At 36.9% G+C, this 24,181-nt stretch overlaps 1 protein-coding gene across 4 annotated transcripts in view; it reads right to left on the bottom strand.

Moving 5' to 3' along the window:
• Positions 1-24,181, bottom strand: part of SS18 (SS18, nBAF chromatin remodeling complex subunit) — a 76,557-nt gene that overhangs the window by 34,884 nt on the left and 17,492 nt on the right. For all 4 annotated transcript variants that reach the window (XM_027525525.1, XM_027525526.1, XM_027525527.1 and 1 more), the window contains exon 4: positions 2,701-2,854. In XM_027525525.1, the coding sequence (XP_027381326.1) occupies positions 2,701-2,854 (154 nt within the window). The remainder of the gene's footprint in view (positions 1-2,700; positions 2,855-24,181) is intronic.

The following is a 24,181-nucleotide window of genomic DNA, read 5'->3' as shown; positions in this document are numbered from 1 at the left end:
TATGAAGAAAAAAGCACTTTCATACTTCATTGGAAGACTATAAATGTATAAATAAGTACTATTTTTATGTAGACCAATATGACAATAACTACCATATTATAAAATGCATATACCTTTAACCTAGCAATTTTAGTTCTAGGACTTTATCCTATAAATATACAAGTTTTTGAGTGTATATGGATATGGATACAAAACTGTAAATTTGTTTACTTATTTATATTTCACAGGCATATTCATAACAGCATAATTTTTAATACCAAAAGACTAGAAATAACCTATATTTCTATCAGAAGGAAACTGTCCAAATAAATGAGAGGCATCCATAAAAAGAATGTAATACAGTCATCAAAAACAACGAGGAAGCTCTTTATATACTGAGTGGTCTCCAAAATATACTCTTGCCTGGAAAATCCCATGGATGGAGGAGCCTGGTAGGCTCAGTCCATGGGGTCGCTAAGAGTCAGGCAGGACTGAGTGACTTCACTTTCACTTTTCACTTTCATGCTTTGGAGAAGGAAATGGCAACCCACTCCAGTGTTCTTGCCTGGAGAATCCCAGGGACGTGGGAGCCTGGTGGGCTGCCGTCTATGGGGTCGCACAGAGTTGGACACGACTGAAGCGACTTAGCAGCAGCAGCAGGTCCAATATATATCTTTATATACTCATGGTGTCTAAGGGAAATCTTTAAGAGGTAAAAATATGAAATATAATACTATCTAACATATGCTACCATTTGTGTTTAAAAGAAAAGAGAAGAAAAAAGAATGTACACCAGCACATGTTTTAAAGGGTAACTAGACACCAATGACTATCTGGAACAATGAGTCTGGGTAGATAGGGGCTGTGTGCCTTTTCGCACCTTTTGATTTTGGTACCATCAGTATATATTATCTAATTGTTTTTTTAATCAGCTAAATTTATTTTAAAGGAAGATACGTGACCAAGATCAAACAGCATATAAAGAGCACTACCACTTACAAGACAAAATATTAAAAACACAACTAAAATCAGAAATTAAAAGCCTAGATACAAATTTGTGTACAGAAAAAGGCTGGCTAAATACCGTAGAAACTTATTAAATAAAAACAATATAACTAACTGGACTTCCAATTTCTCCTACACCTAACTGTAAACTTTCTAACAATGAGTTGTTTTACAAGTTCTCCAGTATTCTGGACAACCTAGGTCATAACTGGTTGAAAATCCCTGGCTCATAAAGAGATATCTTATTCCAGATGGCCTTACACAAAAAACCAAATGTCATGTTAACAATAATTACACTGCTGCTCACTTGCTTCCTCAGCCTTTGGCGTGAATGTTACCTGGAGAAGTTGAATTGAATTCCTAATTAAAGGCACCACTATAAAAAAAAAAAAAAAAAATCACAAAACTCCCCTGACTTACGAAGCTGCATTGGCACTACCCTGACAGTTTTAAAAGCAACATGTCCTGATGATCTAACTGTGGACAGAGCAAGAAGCTTCCTTCGACTACAACCAGTTCCTTCTGGCTACAACCAGAAGGAAGCAAGAAGCTTCCTTCTAACTACAACCAACAAGCTGTTATGTCTTTAATCCTGCCTCCACGTGGGGTGAGGGCCATGTGGGCCATGACTGTGGAAACCCCGGCAAGAAAGAGAAAGCTGCCACCAAAACACCTCACCCTCCTACATGACCAATCAATCACACATCACTCTCCTGTAAGCCAGGTGACCTGGCCTCTTCTGCTCCGTACTTTCTACATCCAAAGACCCTGAACACCAATGCTACCAACACAATCAGTTCATACTATCCTAAGGATGCTAATAATACTAATTTTAAAAATAAACTTCTCTGTGATTTTAATTTACTCTCACTATTGCTATTTGTATAATACATTCTTTATGTTAATGAAAATAACCTTTGTTTTTAGAAAGCAAAAATTCTCACATTAAATGTAGAAAACACTCCACCAAAACTTATGGGTATGGGTGTGACTATTGTTACAAAAACAAGATAATTTAAAGATACTTTTCAGATTAAAAATTCAACCCAGCAAAAAGTGTGTAAATCAGCACCTGATGGTCTGGTATTTTAAGTAGCTCTAAACTTAAAATGGATAAACAACAAATAATGCATTATATAAGAAAGCTGACACTTTTCAGCTTTTAATTCTGCTCAACTTCCATATTTCCATTATGCTATAAACATATATATTCATAAAAATCCAAGCTCAGTTTCAATAGACCAAGGAGGAAATATTAAATACATTCGCACTTTAGAGGGTGTTTCGTTTTTATCTCCCCATGTGTTATTTTTTCAGCAGTGCCGTTTCTGAGATCAATAAAATTTCAAGTAAACACAAAACTCAGAGAAATGCTACAATACATTTTTATAAACATTTTAATTCTTATGCCATGCCTTTTTCCCCCTCCAAAAGCTTCTAAAGCCAGCTGTATTGCATAGTTTCAGACAGACTAAATTTAGCCAGTTCTGTTCATCAGAGGAATGCTGTGTGTCAGCTACATCAAAGCCCAAGGGCAGCCTGATAAACACTGAATACAGGTCACGTAGCTCTGTAGCTAACAAACTCTAAGAGAGCTTGGACTCGAGGGCATTCAAAGCAGTTTTGTCATCAACAATCTAAGTATCCCTTGAGCCCCCATGTCGTTTCAGTTGCTAAGCAACTCTGGTGTTAATGTCTTAGAGGAGAGAAACTTACCAGGCATCTGGCCGTTCATCTGGTTCTGCATGTGTGGTGCCGGAGGACCCCCACCTACCATTCCATCTGAAGGCATGTTGTGAGCGCGCGGAGGTGGGGGAGGGCCGCTCGGACTCATCCCTCCGGGACCCATAGGCATATTCTGTGTGGGTGGCTGAAAGAAGACAGTTTAGTAAAACAAGACAAACAGTCAGACTAATATATTAAAGATGCATATGGTGTAACGGTTGCCTATATTATTCAAGTGAACAGGAACAAAAACACACATGCATTTCAACTTATTCTACTGCATTTTAATTATGGGCTTATTCACATTGTATTTAATACGCTCCAAAAACTTCATAGGATCATCAGCATGGATGTATCCTCTGACCACCTTAGACCAAAGGAAGAACCACAATTCAGGTCTATTTTACTTTACAGTTAAAATTTAAAAATCATAACATTCGATACAAAAAGAATTCTTGTTTATCTATAAAGATCTCTAAGGTGCCCACTACTGCTATTTCAATTATACTTTAAAAATCAAGTCTCCTTTCATTATTGATATATTTGGATATATTTACTCTTAGTGATGTATTTCACCTGAAAAGATACAGTAACAAAAGACTAAGGTACAAAAACTTCAAAATGTGATACATTTTATATTGTTGGGGAGGGGGTGGCTTTGGAGGGGGAATGTTTTAAACCACAAAGATGCAGCTCAGCCCAACATTTTTGTGCACTACTCCTATAGATTGGAAACATTACTGACGGCCTCCAAGGGTACACAGACAGCTGCCTCAAAAGGATGCCTTTGGCAAATTTCCTAATGAAAGTGTGAAGAAAATCACTGACTAACCTTGAGAGTTCACAAAAGGGCAAAAGGAAAAACACAGATATAAGATAAGGTGGTCTGTAAACCTGGCTCCCTTTTTGGGGATTTTTGGGTAGAGAAAGCATATAGTTTCTTTCCAAAACCCAGTTTTTTAAGCCTGTAAGAGGATACGGAAATCTTACCTTTACAGATCTATTTTGCTTTCTTTCTCTACTTGTCTGTGTTCTAAAAAGAACGTCCATTTCTACAACTTCAGTCTTCCTCTGACGTGTTTACTGTGTCTATACTACTCAGATTTTGCAAACACAGTCCTCCCTAGCACACTGAGCAGATAGATATACATTGTTCTTTAGACATCCCATGTAAACACTCAAATCTCCAACCACCTCATAACCACTAACACTTACAAAATTAAACAGATTCAAAATCTTAAATTCATAATCTTAGTTTCTTTCACTACTGAACCCAATAACTGCTTATTAAATATTTCCTCTTCAAGTCTTATCTTAAATTCTTTATCCAATTTGTATTCTTTAAATACTTTGCTCCATTTTCAAGAAAATTACCAAACATCAACTCGGTGTCACATATCTCACCTTTAAATCACCCTTTATCTTCCTTCAACATGGCTGACTTGATCCCCTAGTTTGAAAATCAAATTCCTTCCTCCTATTATCTTGTCTAAATTTTCTGTTCAGGAATTTATGCTCTCACTCTCAGTAAGTATCAGTTTCTCATCTTCTTGTGGTTCAACTCATAAATCAGTGTTCTCAGTTCCCATCATAATAAAGTAGCTTGTATCAAACTAACCCTCTTGCTAATAAAAGCTACAAAATCCAGATAGGCCACTCTCTCCTTCCAAGATGGCCCAAACTCTGTCTGTGGAGTGTCTTTTTCTCTAAATCCATTTCTTACCTATCACTTGGTTCTCACAGAATTCTTTCTACCATGAGACATCAAGAACCTGAGCTTCATCAAGTTCTGAAACCAGGAGGTGGATCGAGAAAGATCTTGCTGTGATTTACGTCAAGGAGTATTCTATGTTTTCCAAGACTCATTACTTTATATTTGTGCCTCTTTACCTGGTTAGTTGTACTTTTTGAAAATGGCAAAACAAAACAAAACAAAACAAAATTAAAACTGTTTCTCTAAAAAAAATAAAATCTGGATAAAAGGAAAAATCATTTGAAGGCACTGAAGAGTAATGTACACAGAGAGGAACAAGAGGGGCGACAACTGTTAAAAGACGGGAAAATGGAAACAACATGACCCCACAGCCACGCTGGCTTTTCCTGACTTCCCTGTGGAACAGAAAGCAGCCCACGCAGGAGGTGGCAGTCCCACTAGGTTGAGAGAAGACGGAGATTTTCGGCCACCAGAGAGCCGGAAACTAAAGTGCAAAGTCCCAGAGAGGAAGAACCAGAAAGAAGGGGAAGATTCAAGAAAACTAGCAGAAAACAGCCATTATGACAAAAAAGATCTGAGAAGAGATTTCAGCTCTACCCTGTTCAAGGGAGACAAAGATTGGAGTAGAGGTCTCAGCACATCAGAAGGGCCTTCATACAAGCCAATCCCTCTGTTAAGATTTCAAAAGAGCCTCTACTTGGCTTAAGATCAAAATTTAAATACATCAGCTCTATCAAGTCCAAAAACCCTCAATTAAATTTAAAAGGCATTCTACAAAAAGTAAGAAGAAATGGCCAACACTCATCAGGATGGCTACAATAAAAACTTTTTTTTTTGAACTATAGAAAATAACAAGTGTTGGTAAGAAAGCGGAGAAAATAACTCTCATACATGCTGAAGGGACTGTAAAAGGATGCAGCTGTTATGCAGAACACTTGAGCAGTTTCTCAGAGGTAAACACAAGAGCTATCAAAGTGAAGTCGCTCAGTCGTGTCCAACTCTTTGCGACCCCATGGACTGTAGCCTACCAGGCTCCTCCGTCCATGGGATTTTCCAGGCAAGAGTACTGGAGTGGGGTGCCATTTCCTTCTCCAGGGGATCTTCCCAACCCAGGGATCGAACCCTGGTCTCCCGCATTGCGGGCAGATGCTTTAACCTCTGAGCCACCAGAGCTATCAAAGGACCTAGCAATTCCACTCCAGGTATAGATCCAAGAGAACTGAAGACATACATTCACACCGTATTTATAACATGAGTGTCCACAGCAGCACTAGTCATAAAATGGCCAAACAGTAGGGAAAAAACTAAAAGTTCTTTAACCGATGAATGAGTAAACAAAATGTGATAAATTATATACACAATGGAATGCTTTTTAGCCACAAAATGGAGTGAAGTCTGATACACACTACAACACAGACACATCTTGCAAACACTTATGCTAAGTGAAGAAGTCAGACTCCAAAGTCCATACATGGTACGGTTCATTTATATGAACTGTCCAGAACAGTCAAAGCCAGAGAACAGAAAGTAGACTGATCAGTCTCTGCCAGGGGGATGGGCAGAGGGGACAACTGGAGCTGATGGTCAATGGTCAGGAGTTCTCTTTTTGGGGTGATGCAAGTGTCCTGAAATTAGATAATGTAATGGCTGTATACCCTGTGAATACACTGAAAACCACTGAATTGTATACAAGCATTCCTCACTTTATTGTGCTTCAAAGACACTGTGTGTGTGTTTTATAAATCAGAGGTGTGTGGCAACCTTGTGTGAAGCAGGTATACTGGTGCCATTTTTCCAACACATTTGCTCATTTCAAGTTTCTGTGTCACGTTTTGGTAATTTTCACAGTATTTCAAACTTTTTCATGACTATTATATTTGTCACGGTGGTCTGTGAGCAGTGCTCTTTAATGTTACTATTGCAAAAAAGATTACAACTCACTGACAGTTCTGATGCTGGTGAGCATTTTTTTAGCAATCGAGTATTTTTTAATTAAGGTGTATACACTGATGTTCAGACACTTCACAGACTACAGTACAGTGTAACACAACTTTTATATGCTCTGGGAAACAGAAAAATTTCTGTGACTAGCTTTATTGCAGTATTCACTTTATTGTGGTGGCCTAGAATGCCGCGTCCGACTCTTTGCAACCCCATGGACCATAGCCTACCACGATCGTCCGTCCATGGGGATTTTCCAGGCAAGCATACTGGAGTGGGTTGCCATTTCCGTCTCCAAGAATGGAACCCACAAAGGTTAAATGGAACCCATTTTAACCTTTTAAAGTACAGTCACCCACCCATATCTGAGGGTGACTGTACTTTAAAAGGTTAAAGTGGTGAACCTCACACTATGTGAATTTTATCTCCATTAAAAAAAGAACAGAGGAGATGGACGACCAACAGAAGTAATAGAAAACAGAAAAAAGACACATAGGTCATTCACATTTTAGAGTTATATGAGAGACCTTAATAATGACTGATGTGTTCCAGGCAAAAAGCAAACAGGATAAATGGAGAATTTCAGCAAAGCCTAGAATTCTTAAAAGAGTAAAATGGAACAACAAAAGTGTAAAATAAAATCACACATCAAGATAGAAAAAATGGAGAGAAAACACAACTCACAAGTGTTAAAGACATGTATGTCATGCTAAAAAGGCCTAACACACATCTAACTGGAGTTACAAAAAGTGGAGAAAATGACACATAAGCAGTAAGAATGCTGGTCAAGAATTTTCCAAAGCTAACAAAAGACATGAGTCTCTAGCAAACGTATGAAGCTCTACAAACCTCAGTAGGATATGAAGCAAATATAGCTAGACATATCAGAGTCAAAGTCCTAAAAGCCAAAGTCAAAGTGAAAACCTTAAAAGCAGCCAGGGAAAATACGTCACATTTCCTTCAGGGGAATGGCAATCAGACTAAAAACCTATTCTGTATCATAAATAATGGAAATAGAATACAAAAAACCAAGATCTTTAAGGTGCTAAGACAGAAAAAGAAAATAATAAATCAACCAACCTAGAATTCTATACTAAGAGAAAATATACTCCAAATACAAAGATGAAATAATAATAGTTTCAGATGAATGAAAACTGAGATAACTTGTTCAACTGAAAAGGATTCATCCAGCTAAAAGAAAATGGCCCCAGACGGAAGCACAGAACTAGAGGAATTAACAGAAAGGAATGGAAAGGTAAAAATGTAAACAAATAAAAACATTAACATTTAAAATAACAGTAACAATGACTAGTATAGTTTAAAGATGTGTAGAAGTATAAAATATGACAAGACTAACATAAAGGACAACAGAATAAATAAATTGCTATAAATTTCTTGTATTTTTCAGCAAGTGTTAGATGTACAAATTTAGACTGGAATCTAATAAACCAAACTTGCACAATGTAATCTATTGGGTAACTACTTCAAAATGCCTATACACATATAAAGGAACAAATAATGCTTGATTAATTCAAAGAAGGACCAAAACAAGACAAATAGAAAACCAGGATCAGGCTGACAAGCTCAGAACCTATTATATCATGTTCTACATTAAATGTTTATGGACCTCTCAGATTTCAAATTCATATTCAATTTCATATTCATATTCAATATTTCAATAAAATAACAAATATTACTTAATTTTTAAAACACTTAACTATATTCTGTTTATAGGAGATTTGCTTTAAACTTAGGGACATATAGATATTAAAAGAAAAATAATAATATATAAACATTAATTAAATGTATGGTGATGTCACTATGTATCAGTTGACAAATCAAAAACTATTACTACTAGAAAAACTAAAGGGACAGTTTACTATAATAAAAGGACCAATTAACCAGGAATGTAACAATCATAAATTTGCATACATCTTATAACACAGCTTCAAAATCTATATCGTAAGAGTTGACAGAATCAAAAGGAAAAACTGAATAATCCATAATAATGGTTGGAGATTTTAATATACTTCTAGTAACTGACAGGACAAAAAAACATCTAATAACAATAAAAAGCCTTAGAATATAAGATTTGACAACACTATTAACAACTCAATTTAATTAACATGCTTAGACTACTATACCCACTCTAGTGTTCTTGCCTGGAGAATCCCAAGGACGGGGGAGCCTGGTGGGCTGCCGTCTATGGGGTCGCACAGAGTCGGACACGACTGAAGCGACTTAGCAGCAGCAGCAGCAGCAGCAGCAAACTACTATATACAACAGTTGCATAATACACATTCTTCTCAAACACTCAAGGAATGTAGACCAAACTAGGCTATATACAGGGCCACAGAGGAAGTCAACAAATAACAAATGATTGAAATCACATGTTACATGTTTTGAGAACAGTGAAATTAAACTCAAAATCAGTAACAGAAAACTAATAACCTGTTAGTGAAGAAATCACAATGGAAATTAGAAAATATGCTAAATGAATGAATGGTCTCAAAATTTGTGAGACAGGGACTTCCCTGGTGGCCCAGTGGCTAAGACTCCGAGCTCCTAAAGCAGGGGGCCTAGGTTCAATCCCTGGTCAGAGAACTAGATCCCCCATGCTGCGACTAAGGCCCAGCACAGCCAAATAAATAAATTTTTCTTTTTTTAAAAAGCAGCAGCAGCCCAGAAAAAAAAAAAATGAGATACAGCTAAACCATGAACATTTATAGCTTGAAAATGCATATTTAAAATGCATTTTTAAGAAAGGTTGAAAAATTAATAAGTTTCCATCTGCAGTAGTCAGGAAAATACAGCAATCAAACCCCAAATAGTATAATGAAGGAAATAAAATAAGACAAGTACAGAACTCAAGGAACCATATGCAATCTTTTAGAGAACACAAAAATGGGGAACAATTTCCAAGTCTTAATGAGGTCACCAAAACTCTGATACCAAACCTGACAATGACATCACAAGAAAGAAATTTACCCGCCAACACTTCTCATGAACAGACACAAAAATCCTAAACAAAATTTTGCAAATCAGATTCAGACTGCATAAAAAAGATGATGCATTATATAAACAATGGAATTTATTTCAGGAAAGCAGGCTAATTTAACTTTTGGAAATTAATCATTGTAACTCACCAAATTACACAATAAAATTCATATAATCATCTCAATAAAGGAAAATTATCTGTTAAAATTCAACATCCACTGAAGACTTTAAAACATTAAGAATGGGAACATCCTTAACCTAATAGATCTAGTTTACAAAATAAAATGTATACTCAATATCATCTTTTATTGATGAAAATACTGGACTTTCAGGAAGAAAATAAAAATTCAGGAACAAGACAAGTATATTCATTAACACCGTATATTCAACAAAATAAACAAACCAACAGACAAATCAACAGTATAAAAAAAGAATAAAGCAGGGGGAAAAATAAAAGATTGGTAATGACATATAATTATTATTCAAAGATAACATGATTGAGTGCATAGAAAACAAGAGAATCTTTAACCAACTGTTAGAATCACTAAAGTAACTAGACACAGGTGTCAAGTAACTAGACACAAACAGGTATATATATATATATATATATATATACACACACACATATATACACACCTATATATGTGTGTGTATATATATAATTTCTATCATTTCCAATAAACCAGAAAACTAAAATTTTGAAAATGATACCATGTATAATAGCATCCCCAAAAGGTGAATAGCTAGAAGATAAATCTAGCAAGAGAAGTATAATACTTCTACACTGCGACATTGTTGAGAGAAATTAAGGGGTTTACTAAACAGAGGGATATGTCATCCTCACTGACTGGAAGACTAAATATTGTGGAGATGTATCAGTTTCTCCAATGTTGGCTTAGACATTTTATGTAATCTCAATCAAAATCCCAGCAGGCTTTCTGCAGAAATTAACAGGCTAACTCTAAAATTTACATGGAAATACAAAAGACTTAGAACAGCCAGGATTCTAGAAGAACAACATTACCTGATGTGCAGTGTTCAGGTATGTGGCTGATCCAAGGACTGATAAACAGACCAACAGAATCAAAGAACTGAGGAACAGCCCCCCACACACAGTCACTTTACAACAAAATGATTTATATTCAGTGGGTGAAAACTGATCTTTCCAATAAATGGTACTGGATAAACTGAACATCATATGAACAAAAATGAACCCTGACTCCTAGCTCAGATCATAAACAAATTTAATCTGCAATGAATCATGGATAAACGAACTTTCAGAAGCAAGGATATCTTCATGACCCTTATACAAGAAAGTATTTTGTAAACAAGACACTGAAAAGAAAAGAAAAAGACTGATAAACTGGGATTTCACTTACATTAGAAACTGTTCATCCAAAGACACCATAAAGAGAATAAAAAGGTAATGTGCAAACTGGAAGAAAGTATTTGCAATATACATAGTCAGTAAAAGATCTGTATCTAGAATATAGGAAGAACCCCTACAAATCAATTTAAAAGACAACCCAGTTGAAAGTGGGCAAAAAACAGGCATCAGAGAACTTTTTTGGAATGATAGCATTATTCTATATCCTGCCTGTAGCGGTGGTCACAAGGATTAGTCAAAATTCATCCACCTATACAATTTAAATGAATGAATTTTATTCTATATAAATTATAGCTCAAACATCATTTTCTCAAGAAAGCCTTCCCTTACCCTCAGGGTCATCAGGCCCCATTATCTGCCCCCTTAGTCCTAGATGCCCTTCCTTCAAAGCATTTGCAACTGTTACTAAAAATGTTTGCATAGTTACTTAATTAACATCTGTCTACCACACTATATGTTAATTTCTGTAAGGACTGAGCCCATAATTATATTTGCTTATCAATGTAGCCCCGAATCATCTAGTATCAAATAGAAGTGAAATGTTAATTGCTCAGTCGTGTCCGACTCTTTGCAACCCTATGGACTGTAGCCCGACAGGCTCCTCTTTCCACGGGATTCTCCAGGCAAGAATACTGGAGCGGGTTGCCATTTCCTTATCTTCCCGACCCAGGGATCCAACCTCGGTCTCTGGCAATGTGGGCATATTCTTTACCATCTGAACTATCAAATAGAGGTACTCAATAAATAATTGTTACGAAAAACTGGGGTTTCCCTGGTGGTTCAGGTAAAGAATCCACCTGTAACGCAGGAGACCTGAGTTTGATCCCTGGGTTGGGAAGATCCCCGCAGGGGAGAGAGAATGGCAATACACTCCAGTATTCTTACCTGGAGAATGCCCATGGACAGAGGAGCCTGGTGGGATCATGATTTTTGATTGTCAAAATTGCCTACTCAACTCCACACCTCCATTTGGAAATCTATTAGACACTCAAACTTAAAATCTACAACACTGAGTCCCTGACATCTCAGCCTCAGCCTCAAATCCCTTTATCCAACACTATCTATCAGCTGATGGCAATTTCATCATCCATTTGCTCTGCTGAAAACCAACAGGGGCATCCTTTACACCTCTTCTTACATACTGCCTCCTACATCCAACTTTCAACATATCCTTTGGGCTGTACCTTCAAAACAAACCCACAATTTGACTTCTACTACCAACTCCTCTGCTACCACCCTAGTACAAGCCACCATCACCACGTATGCTCATGATTACTGCAAAAGCCTCCTTGAGGACTCCCTGCTTCGACCCACGCTCCTCCATGGTAAATTCTCCACAAAGTAATCAGAATGAACTTGTTAAACATCAATATAGTAAATTCTCCACAAAGTAATCAGAATGAACTTGTTAAACATCAATCCACTCTCTGGCTCAAAATCCTCCATGAGCTTCTGGTTTCAGAGAGAAAAACAAAGTCCTTACAACAGCCTGCTATTAGGCTCTGTTCACACATCTTCCTTACCTTATTCTGTTCCAGCCACAACAACCTTCCCATTGTCCCTTGAACAAGCCAGGCACAGTCTCACTTCAGGAGCTTCCCACTGCTTGTTTCCTCTGCCTAAAACACTTTCTCAGGTCTTAGCTCAGACTTCACCTTCTCCAAGAGGTCTACCCTGACCACTCTAATTTCATATTATAAACTCCATCCCAGCTTCCAGTATTTCTAATACACCTCTTCCTCTCCTATTTGTTTGCCTTTCCTTAGCTCTTTCTATCTCCTAACAGGCAACATGATTTAATTATTTATCACGCCTGCCTTGCTTGGTACAACATAAAATCCAAAAGAGCAGGAGTATTTGTGTTTTGGTAAAGTAATTAACTATTGCCTAACACACAGCAGGCATCTAATACTTAGGGAAAAAATTAAGAGGCCATCAAATTTAAACAATTTACTATAAAACTAAAAATAATTCTGACTATATCTTCACTATTTCTTTAGAATATTTTAAAAAACTGAAAAATACAAACTTTAGTTTAATAATCTTTGACCTGTATAAATATCATTAGTTTAACTGTCACTAAAATAATTCCCCAAAGGAGGCAATCAAGTGACATAAAGAAACAGATTAAAAGGAAATTATTTAAAACAGGCTACATATATTTTACATATAGACACATATACACATATAAATACTTCCAAAAACTGATAAAGAGATGATCCTTAGACACACACAAGAGTCTTGATGAATCAACCAAGAGTGGATACAAAAGCCCCATCCATATCATTATTTGTCTTACTTCCTAGTCCTAAAACCAGTCTCCCAAAATGAGTTTTACACAAATCTGAAACAGTTTAGGAAGGTCTCCTCAGTTCCTCATTCATGCTATCCAGCAAATACCTATCATGATTTTTCCTAGCAGTCTGAAAAGACAAGATAGGCAACAGTGTTGACAAAATGCTCCCTGTATTAGCGTAGAGAAATGTGTTCCCATAAATTAATTCTCTATGAAATGCATGGTTACCTCCTTTATGAAACCTTCTCTAATCCTCAATAGAAGAACTAATCACTTCTGTTTCAAATGTACTTGAAATATACATACTTCTAAAATAGCATATAATTATACTGCAGAATTACTGTTGTCTTTAATTTCATTTATAGAATGCTCTGGCATATAAAATACAGATAGACATTTCAGAAGACCGTTTCACCTGCTGTCTTGCTCTGTTTTTAATACCAAAATGTCTTAATTAGACACCTTTTATTTTGCAGCACTTATTAAGGTAGAAGAGAAAGAAGACAGCTGTGGCTGGTGAAAGAAAAGCGCGTAGTCTGAGATGATCACTGTTTCTCAGTAAAGAACTCAGTGTTTATACTACTCACTTGAGACAGGAAATACGAAAATGCAGGCTGTGCACTTTTTTCCCCTTTAACAGCAGGGAACAGAGGAAACTTGAGAGAGATGAGTTTTGCCCACATCATGTGGTGAGGAATATTCAAACTGGGTATGCCAAATGGAAGCTAGATTCACGGTGCACACCCGGGCAAGAAGATACTATTTGGGAACCAAGAATATGGAGAAAAGTGAAAGTGAAAGTCGCTCAGCTGTGTCTGACTCTTTTTGACCCCATGGACTGTACAGTCCAAGGAATTCTCCAGGCCAGAATACTGGAGTGGGTAGCCTTTCCCTTCTCCAGGGGATCTTCCTAACCCAGGGATCGAACCCAGGTCTCCCGCATTGCAGGCGGATTCTTTACCAGCTGAGCCACAAGAGAAGCCCAAGAATACAGAGGGGGATCTTCAAGTCAAGAATATAAAAAACCAGGAATGTGAGTGAAATCTCCCAGAATGGGTGTGTATAGTAAAAAAAAAAAAAAAAAAAAAAATGTTCAAGGATAGATCATCAGCATTTCATGGGCAGGTAAAAATAGGGAGCTGAGTAACTAGAAAAGTAAACAAAGAAAACTCACAGAAGTTAACACAAGCTTCACCATCATCACACTGACCAAATAAACATGATCATGTTCATCAAACACTTAAAACATTCTGAAACACTCTGAAAAGATGCCAATATTGAAGAAAAGTCCGTACCATAAATCTAAATAAAATTTTAAACGCTTTCGTTAAAAAAAAAAAAAACTAATATAAAATAGGACAGTGTGTACTGCAAGGTTCTACCTGCATAGAAAAGAAGGGGAAAGTATGTATTTACATTGGCTTTTATTTGCATAAAACACAGCAAGAAGACAAGTTGGAGATGGGTTTTGTATTGCTTTTTGCAATCCTTAATGTTCTAACAACATCAAAGTATTATTACCTGTGCTAAAAATTAAGCTAAAATTTATAAATGAAACAGACCTTGCTAACCTTTAAAATGTTCCACAGCTCTAACCATGTGTTCCTTCACTTCACTTGGATCACACCTGCAAACAGCTAATTTTGTAAACAGCAAATCCTATAATATCAAACTTGAGTCAGTGAAACATCTTAACCAATGAGTGCTCTGCCAACACGGTCACTGACCTGAAGACAAATATATGACCGTTTTTACTGACACTTGTCTAAGGAAAGGCTAATTGAGTGCTCAACGCTAACTCAGACTATCAAGTGTGCATCCTCCAAAAATGCAATTTAGGAAATAAAAAAACAACATATAAAGTGTAAGGCTACTTTTTCTAAGCTGATTTTTAGTAATAATTTAAGACTTTTCTTTTTTTGTACAGAAAATAGATTAAACAAAAATTATCTTTAATACCTAACATTACCTGGTTAAATTAGAGATTCTTTTTAAAACTCAATGCTCATAGTGAATTAAGTGCAAAGCCAAGACAAGCAATTCCAATCAACTTTCAGCCTTCTTTTAAAATTAAATGCACACACACTCAAACTCAGTGAAGGGCGTGAGTATCAGTGAAGTCTCCAAACTCCTTCCCTTATCCTGCATATGTGTTCAGTAACTGAATCTAGCCAATCTTCTTTCAAACACTCCCAAATCTGCATTCTCTTTCTATGTGTCCGTTCCAATTGCATACTACCTTCATTTTCATCACCATCAATATTTGCTGAGTACCTCCTACATACTGGACACCCTGAAGTGTTTTATTTAGTCCTCCATGTAATAGATTCATAGAGTAACTGTAAATTCTCATATTGTAAAATGGTCACGGTATACATCAAATGAAGGTAGATACTACAGAAAAAGGAATCATATTTTTCCAAAGCTTTACATATCCTCAAACGTCATTGGATATCCCATTCAAAATATATAGCAATATAAAATCCTCAATTCCTAGTTATACAATAGAATCAACTGAAAAGCTTTTAAAATGTGCAGCCAAGGTAAAGAAACACTAGACTATATGATTATCCAAGTTCCTTCCAGCTCTAAAACTTTAATTCTGTAGAAATATTTCCAGACTGTATGTCTTCAAAATGAAATGCCACAATAAAAAAAGACTATTTTCTCCCCAAGTTCTTCCCAAAGAAAAATTAAATCAATAGATAAAAGCTTTTTAAAATTTAAACTGTTCTCTCATAACTCTTTCCTAAATCAATGGTTAGTGATTGATAAAGATCAATGGAAAGTGAAAGTTGCTCAGCCATGTCCAGCTCTTTGAGACCCCATGGACTATACAGCCCACTAGGCTCCTCTGTCCATGGGATTCTCCAAGCAAGAATACTGGAGTGTGTTGCCATGCTCTTCTCCAGGGGATCTTCCTGACCCAAGTATTGAACCCAGGTCTCCTGCATTGCAGTCAGAGTCTTTACCATCTGAGCCACCAGGGAAGCCCACTGTTGTTGTAGACAGTAAATACCAACTCTGAAAACCAATATTCCAGTGATGCCTCCAACATCATAAGGTAGACAGAACCCTATATACACATACTAAATGGATTCAGAATAGTGTGCACTTTGAACAATGCCAACTTTGTATAAATATTTGGGCTTTTTCAATGTCACCTCAGATGTCAGGCATACTGCTTTTAAATAAGCCTGACCACAGACTACATTCTTCTGAGTTCTGATTTGTGATTTGCTGCTTTCTGATTATGGGCTTAAAATTGAAAAATCAAACTGGTAAAACATATATAAAATTAAGAATAGTTTCTGTTAGAAACTTACAATGCATTTGAAACAAGAAAAGAATACCCAGGACCCAGACTAAGGAGTACAATGCCTAATGGTTAATACACTGGCTTTATAAGTCGTCTTTCTCCTTTTAGGTCTTTTTCCATTTATTCCTGGTCTTTTAATTCTTGACTTTCATTCAAACAGAAGAGGCTTGCTAGATCTGGCCTAGTTTCAGATACATGAAATATTACTATAAACACATAATCCCTCTTTGGGGGGGTGATTAAAAACTGAGAGTTGAGCTTACATATAAGAATGGGCACATTTCCAATTCCTACAACCAGTTAAAAAAAGTGAAAAACTTCAATCTGGAAAACTTGAGTAAAATCACCCCAAAACATACAGTCTTTTTTCAGGGTCAAAATTTCTCACTCTACAGTTAGTAACTAGTATATTCTATCCCTTTTTGCCAATTGGTGATATGTATTCTGCTATTTCAGTTTTCCCAAATTCACCGTTCTTCCTATTTCATCTCTAATCCAACTGCTTCCCTTGCAGCTGATTTTTCCCCTCTCTAGCCCAGCTTTTCTTTATTGGTCCAACTCTCTGTTGTTCCCCTTACTATGAGGATCGATTTATTTCTAGTTTCTCTAAAACTCTTCCTCCTTTGCTAATGTTGCTTTTCAAACAAGCTTCAAAATATTCATTTTTTAAAATGAAAATTGGTCACAAACAGACTTCAAATAAAACTTTGACCAGTATTAAGACGGAAAATTTTTATTTCAAAGTACATAAATGGCAATATCTATCTATATTCTTTAGCAAAATATGTAAAATAGTGCCTCTGTGTTAAATGAATCTGAAATAACGGTAGGTTTGTAACGAAATCTGTCTTTCCTATGTGATAGTTCTTAACTAGGTGATGGTAAAATAATATCTGCCTTGAATACAAACAATAATAATTTTTACTGTCCTATTTGATCTATAGGGAAAAATATAAATGCTATTATTAAAAATTGCAAAAAATTCAGTAAAGTGTATAACTGAGCAACAGGTGAGAATGGACTAGTAAATTCTGAGCCAGAAAATTCTACGGTAGCATATTGAATTTCTATGGTAAGCTACATTTTACCACACTGGCTTCTCAATAATTACTACTTTCCCGAGGATGGACAAGAGAAATGAGTAACTAAATCTCAAGATGCGTGCTATGAACCAACACTGTTGCGTTCTCCATAAAAGCTAGAGAGAATAAGGGATGTCAAATCCCTTATGATTATACAGTGGAAGTGAGAAATAGATTTAAGGGACTAGATCTGATAGATAGATAGAGTGCCTATGGACAGAGGTTCGTGAAATTGTACAGGAGACAGGGATCAAGACCATCCCCATGGAAAAGAAACGCAAAAAAGCAAAATGGCTGTCTGGGGAGGCCTTACAAATAGCTGTGAAAAGAAGAGAAGCAAAAAGGAAAGGAGAAAAGGAAAGATATAAGCATCTAAATACAGAATTCCAAAGAATAGCAAGGAGAGATAAGAAAGCCTTCCTCAGCGATCAATGCAAAGAAATAGAGGAAAACAACAGAATGGGAAGAGATCTCTTCAAGAAAATCAGAGATACCAAGGAAACATTTCATGCAAAGATGGGCTCGATAAAGGACAGAAATGGTATGGACCTAACAGAAGCAGAAGATATTAAGACGAGGTGGCAAGAATACACAGAAGAACTGTACAAAAAAGATCTTCACAACCCAGATAATCACGATGGTGTGATCACTGACCTAGAGCCAGACATCCTGGAATGTGAAGTCAAGCGGGCCTTAGAAAGCATCACTACGAACAAAGCTAGTGGAGGTGATGGAATTCCAGTTGAGCTATTTCAAATCCTGAAAGATGATGCTGTGAAAGTACTGCACTCAATATGCCAGCAAATTTGGAAAACTCAGCAGTGGACACAGGACTGGAAAAGGTCAGTTTTCATTCTGATCCCAAAGAAAGGCAATGCCAAAGAGTGCTCAAACTACTGCACAACTGCACTCATCTCAGACGCTAGTAAAGTAATGCTCAAAATTCTCCAAGCCAGGCTTCAGCAATATGTGAACTATGAACTTCCAGATGTTCAAGCTGGTTTTAAAAAGGCAGAGGAACCAGAGATCAAATTGCCAACATCCGCTGGATCATGGAAAAAGCAAGAGAGTTCCAGAAAAACATCTATATCTGCTTTATTGACTATGCCAAAGTCCTTGACTGTGTGGATCACAATAAACTGTGGAAAATTCTGAAAGAGATGAGAATACAGACCACCTGACCTGCCTCTTGAGAAACCTATATGCAGGTCAGGAAGCAACAGTTAGAACTGGACATGGAACAACAGACTGGTTCCAATTAGGAAAAGGAGTATGTCAAGGCTGTATATTGTCACCCTGCTTATTTAACTTATATGCAGAGTACATCATGAGAAACGCTGGGCTGGAAGAAGCACAAGTGGAATCAAGATTGCCAGCAGAAATATCTATAACCTCAGATATGCAGATGACACCACCCTTATGGCAAAAAGTGAAGAGGAACTAAAAAGCCTCTTGATGAAAGTGAAAGAGGAGAGTGAAAAAGTTGACTTAAAGCTCAACATTCAGAAAACGAAGATCATGGCATCTGGTCCCATCACTTCATGGGAAATAGATGGGGAAACAGTGGAAACGGTGTCAGACTTTATTTTGTTGGGCTCCAAAATCACTGCAGATGGTGATTGCAGCCATAAAATAAAAAGACACTTACTCCTTGGAAGAAAAGTTATGACCAACGTAGACAGCATATTCAAAAGCAGAGACAACAAAGGTTTGCCAACAAAGGTCCGTCTAGTCAAGGCTACGGTTTTTCCTGTGGTCATGGATGGATGTGAGAGTTGGACTGTGAAGAAAGCTGAATGCCAAAGAATGGATGCTTTGACCTGTGGTGTTGGAGAAGACTCTTGAGAGTCCCTTGGACTGCAAGGAGATCCAACCAGTCCATCCTAAAGGAGATCAGTTCTGGGTGTTCATCAGAAGGACTGATGCTAAAGCTGAAACTCCAATACTTTGGCCACCTCGTGTGAAGAGTTGACTCATTGGAAAAGAACCTGATGCTGGGAGGAATTGGGGGCAGGAGAAGAAGGGGATGACAGAGGATGAGATGGCTGGATGGCATCACCTACTCGATGGACATGAGTTTGAGTGAACTCCGGGAGTTGGTGATGGACAGGGAGGCCTGGCGTGCTGCGATTCACGGGGTCGCAAAGAGTCGGACACGACCGAGTGACTGAATTGAAGACTTTAAGATATTTCCATATTCTATGAAGACAGTATTTCAAATCAAGACAAACTGACAAAATTCAGAATTGCACAGTATCATAAGTTACAGAGACTCTCCCCTGGTTGGGCCAAAGGGATTTGGAAGGAGTAACAGGATCACCTGAGAACACTGTGCACACTGCTCACTCCCCAGCCACCCACAGGATTCTGGTAACAGCCTGGGGGAGAATGTCCCCTCTCCACACTCAATGCCCTGACTTGAGAATCCTGTAATGTGTTACTGTTTTGACAAGAACATGATCAGAAAAGTGTTATATCTTTCAGGTGTACTAGAACAGGAGCAAAGAAAAACATCACCATAGGCCACCATGGTGACAATAAGTGAAATTCTTGGCCTACATCTTAAATCCACAGTATAGTCCCCAAACTATAAGCAGACTCATTCATTTAACATGTTCTTTACAAACTTAACACCTAAGGACAAGAACAATGCTAGACAAAAAAGAAATAAAAGTGATTAAGGCATTCATTTACCTAACAACACAACAGAACAATCAAGTCACTGCAGGTTGTAAAATTTAGATTCGATTCAAGCTCTAGAAAAATCTAGCCAACTCCTACCCTGATACACAAACTTAAGAGCAAAGGGATCAAACTTTTATTTCCATTCCATCCTAGTAGTAACATGACTGACTGATTTAATGCATGAACCGCTTTCAGTAAGGCGTGGGTTCAAGGGTCATGCTACCACTTACCAAGACACCCGAATCATCCTGAGACTCAGTTTCTTCAACCATGAAATGGGACCAATATTTTAAAGAATTCTGAGGATGAAATACAGTACTCAAAGAACCCAGTACTTAGCAGTCCTTCTGCAAGTGTGTTCTCTCTCCAGTGAAACAGGCATATCTGAGAAGCCATAAAAATAATTAATATACTATGGATAGCAGACAGAATTCTATTCTAATACTTAAAGGAATCACATAGGGTGATGGCAAAGGAGGTCATTCAAATCCTCCCCGGTAGACAACAAAAAAGCTGGAGAAAATATTTGAAAAATATTTTTCATGACATAGAAGAACAGACAAAGCAATTAAAAATGCACAGGCCAAGCTCCAGAAGAAAAAAATGCAGAGACATGGGCCCAAATCTGGGGCTACATTTGCTGTGGGCACAACAGGCAGGACAGAAAGCTGGTTGAGAATTTCCCAAAACTGATCAAAGATTTCAATCCACAGACTTCAGAAATCTCAACAAAACACCAAGCAGGATAAATAAAAAGAAAATAGATAAATATAATACCTAGAGAGATCACACTAAAACTGCAAAAACCTCTAGACAAAGCAAAACTCTTCAACACAGTCAAACTGCCTTCAGAATAAAAACATTTACATCAACACAGCTGTCGATAGATAAAGATGAGAAAACAACAGCATTATTAATTTAATGTACTCATATGCCAACCTAAAATCTGTCCCTGGCAAAAGCATCTTATAAGAATGATAGTAAAAAAAAAAAAAATTTCAGATCACATATACAAAAAAAAGAGACCTGAAGGTATGTGCCACCACCAAACCAGTGCTAAAAGGAAATGTTCAAATATGTTCTTTTGGAAGGAAAAAAAGAAATGATCTGAGAGAAAAGGCTGAAAATGAAGGGAGGAATGAAAAGCATCAAAATTGGCAACAATGATAATGCTAATGAATACTAACTTTACAAAAAGTAATTATCACTTGTGAGTAAATAGTCACAGATTTAAAATGTGTAACAACAGATAAGTCATTGAGAAAATGAATAGAAATACAGTATCTGAGGGTTCTTGAATTAACTGTATAGTAACCTATATAGTAAAAGAAGAGTAAGCATGTAAGTATATAAAAACGAGCATAAAGTAAAAGGAATAATAAAAAAATTATCCAGACAGAAAGAACAGTAAAAAGGAATATAAACAGATGAGACAAACACAAAGTGTTTGTATGGTAGGTTTATATGATGGTAGGTTTAAACTCCAGAGAAGGCAATGGCACCCCACTCCAGTACTCTTGCCTGGAAAATCCCATGGGTGGAGGAGCCTGGGAGGCTGCAGTCCATGGGGTCGCAAAGAGTCGGACACGACAGAGCGACTTGATTTTCACTTTTCACTTTCATGCATTGGAGAAGGAAATGGCAACCCACTCCAGTGTTCTTGCCTGGAGAATCCCAGGGACGGGGGAGCCTGGTTGGCTGCTGTCTATGGGGTCGCACGACTGAAGCGACTTAGCAGCAGCAGCAGGTTTAAACTCAGATATATGAACAATTACGTTCACTATAAATGGATTTAATGTTTCAAGTAAATAACAAAGATTGTTAGATTGGATTTTTTTTTAAAGTTTACATATTATTCATAAAACAGGTATCTCTAGCACAAAGAAATGGAAAGGCAGATACAACATGAAAATGCTAAAGAAAGCAGACTGAGCTACACAAAAACCAGACAAGTAGATATTAAGACCAAAAGCATAATTAGCTACAAGGAGGAATACTTCATAACAACACATGTTACAAAGAATCAGAAAGCTGTAACATTTCTAAACATATAAGCACCCACTAACAGTGCCTCGGTGTGATAAAATCTTAAAACTGTACGAGGGAAAACAGTCAATCTATAACTATACTTGGACATTTTAAACATACACCTCTCAGTAGCTGATAGAACAAACACAAAAATGAAACATCACGAAAAAAAAAATCAGTCATTAATAGAAGATTCAAACAAGATTAACTTGTTTGAAACAAGTTAATACTTGAAACAGTCAACATATATAGGACTCTGCACTGAGGGGCTAACGAATACATGGAACTTTTATAAAAACTGACCGTATGTTGGACCATAAAACAAATCTCAAAGAATTCCCAAGAACTGAAATCATATGAAGTGTTAACTACCCACAATGCAATGAAGTCAGAAACCATTAAGAAAAAGAAACAATAAAATCTCCCTGCTTGCAAACTAAGAAATATATTTACCAACCCATGTATAAAGAAGAAATAACAATGGAAATTATAAAATATGTGGAACTGAATAAATATGAATATGCTACACCAAAGAACTGGACAGAAATTTATGCCCTCAAATGCATAAATGAGTATGGAAGGATTAAAACTGAGGAAGCGAGCATTCATCTTAAAACTCAGAAAAAGAACAGCAAGATACAGTGAAAGACAATAAAATGAAACAATAAGTAAGATCAGAAACGAGCCATAGCCAAAAACAGACAAAAGAGTAATGTCACAAAGTCTGGTTCTCAAGAATTCTTTTAGGGAATCCGAAAGGTGAAAACTATTTCCATAATAGTACTAAGATGATGTTTGCCTTTTAGGCTGTGTTGATATTTATAACATCAGGGTGCAACAGCAAAAGTGGACATAACAGATGCAGCCTTATATCAAGGCATCAAACTCTACTTAAATCATTGTATTATTGACTATCACAGACTGGCAGTAAGAGAAAGTCTGTTTCACTTAAGAATGTCCTTGATAAAGCAGTAAAAATTATTCATTTATTCAATTCTCCATGTGATGACAAAATGAGAAAATAATAAACATATCTGCCACAAATCAAAGTGAAATGAAAACACTTTGTGACTGAGCTGCTTGCTGATTTAGGCACTGTTTTCATGGAATACTGGGGTTCGTTTTTTCATGAAACATCTGTGGCTCACATGGTAAAGAATCTGCCTGCAACACAGGAGATCCAGGTTCTATTTCTGGGTTGGGAAGATCCCCTGGGAAAGGGAATGGCAACCCACTCTAGTATTCTTGACTGGAGAATTCATGGACAGAGGAGGGTGGCCAGTTACAGTCCATGGGGTCACAAAGAGTCAGACACGACTGAGCGACTAACACTTTCACTTCCCTTCATGGAACACCAACTTTACTTCAAAGAACAATTTCTAGACAAATTACACTTATCCAGGCAGACATTTCCTCAAAACTGGACACAGTGAGCCTGGAAAACAACTGGCAGTACTTGTTGCCAAAGATCACATTGCCAATGAGCCTTGACTTTTCAAGGAAGAAATGGGAATTTGGCAAACATATTTTCTATCTTGAGCTTGACAGCATCCCAATATATAAGAGACTTTTCTGATAAGACTGGTGGTGATTTCAACAAATGTGGTTTTTGGTATCACATACTGAAACATATCAGTATTTAGAAACTGTGCAGAACTAAGTGAATTTATTATTTTCCAAATGAGCAAATCATGATGTTCTGAAATCATGCATAAGTAAAAGATCCTCCAAAAGTGCAAGAGAGACCAATGAACTTTAAGGTACCGGAATAAGATAAATGTACTGATAAAATTTCAGATTCCAGACTGCAACCAACCTTTAAAAAAAAACAACACTTGCTGAGATGTGCTATACTACCAGATTATTCACAACAATCTGAAAAGGCTAAAAATATTCTTCCCTTTATAAACTTCCTATTTGTGTGGGACTGGGTTTTCTTCTACTTCAACCAAAACATATTATGCTAGATCGAATTCAGAAGTAAATATGAAAATACAGATGTTTTCTATTAAGCCAAACATTC

Source organism: Bos indicus x Bos taurus, chromosome 24, assembly GCF_003369695.1.
Source record: "Bos indicus x Bos taurus breed Angus x Brahman F1 hybrid chromosome 24, Bos_hybrid_MaternalHap_v2.0, whole genome shotgun sequence".
Lineage (NCBI taxonomy): Eukaryota > Metazoa > Chordata > Mammalia > Artiodactyla > Bovidae > Bos > Bos indicus x Bos taurus.
This window is presented reverse-complemented; position numbering and strand designations above follow the sequence as displayed.